This window comes from Penaeus monodon, chromosome 15 (assembly GCF_015228065.2).
Source record: "Penaeus monodon isolate SGIC_2016 chromosome 15, NSTDA_Pmon_1, whole genome shotgun sequence".
Lineage (NCBI taxonomy): Eukaryota > Metazoa > Arthropoda > Malacostraca > Decapoda > Penaeidae > Penaeus > Penaeus monodon.
This window is the reverse complement of record NC_051400.1, coordinates 27,705,088-27,706,093: the sequence shown is the minus strand read 5'-3', so window position 1 is coordinate 27,706,093 and position 1,006 is coordinate 27,705,088. Positions and strand designations below refer to the sequence as shown.

The window sequence follows — 1,006 nt, the reverse complement described above, 5'->3', positions numbered from 1 at the left end:
CTACCATAACATTAGTTTCATTGCTCAGTGCCCGAGCTCCCCATCGGGTGCCACCAACAGGAACTGAAGCTTCGAAAACCCGAGGAAAGTCCCCGTCATGTTGAATGTCTCTGTTAGATCTCCCTCCATTTCCTTTAAGGGGAAGCTATCCGGCATATTTTCACGTGTCCGAAATTGTCGGCGCTGTTCTCCTTTTGGAAGATAACGAAAAAGGAGGTTATGAAGTTTTATGATCTTTGTGATTACGGGTAATTACGAAATTGTATACGGATAGATGGATTATTCAAGACAGGGTGTGCATATTTAAATATCGTGTTAACAGTATTAGGTTTATCTAAGAAGGAAATATAAGTTTTGCTAATTTTTCGAGAGATAAATTATATATAAACAAAATTATATTCAAGGAACATGTTTAGAATATAGAAAAGGTACGGTGAATGCCTTTCCTACCTGTATAATCACCAGCCCAGACGCGTCCTCAGGCAGGGCATCCAACTGGAAACTCACTACTAACGTCTCCTTCTCAGTGACATCCAGCAACTCCGTGGGCGTGTTATTGACAAACAGTTGGACGCCCATTACGGTAGGTGCGTCGGCTCTCGCTCCGCCCGCAGTTATGAGGACCAATAGCAGTGTTACCTTTATGCTCATCTGCCTTACCATCTGGGAGAGGTAGCTGGTCGCCCCGCCTCCTGACACAACTACAGCCATCTGCGGTTAGGAATACAATTAGGTTTTATGTCAGGAGGAAAAAAGGACATGATAAAAACAAGAATGAAGTTTATGATATCGTTCTGTGCACTTATGGATGCGATCACCTTGTTGACAAAATCGGCTCTCGAAATGTACTGTTGCATAAAACATTTTTGATTATTTACGCTAATGTGTTTCCGAAAGAAAACGATTGATGTCATTTTCTGTGCGTGAAATTAACTTTCTTTGGTAGTTCATTCTGTCCTCCCCAAAGAAATTCGCTCAGGATTTTGAGGTTAAAACACCGTAAAAT

At 41.7% G+C, this 1,006-nt stretch overlaps 1 protein-coding gene across 1 annotated transcript in view; it reads right to left on the bottom strand.

Annotated features, from left to right (window-relative positions):
* Positions 1-1,006, bottom strand: part of LOC119581885 (P3 protein-like) — a gene marked incomplete at its 3' end in the record, with an annotated part of 3,885 nt that overhangs the window by 1,656 nt on the left and 1,223 nt on the right. The window contains 4 exon segments of the mRNA XM_037930045.1: positions 5-36; positions 39-155; positions 158-191; positions 451-711. Of these exon segments, the coding sequence (XP_037785973.1) occupies positions 5-36; positions 39-155; positions 158-191; positions 451-711 (444 nt within the window).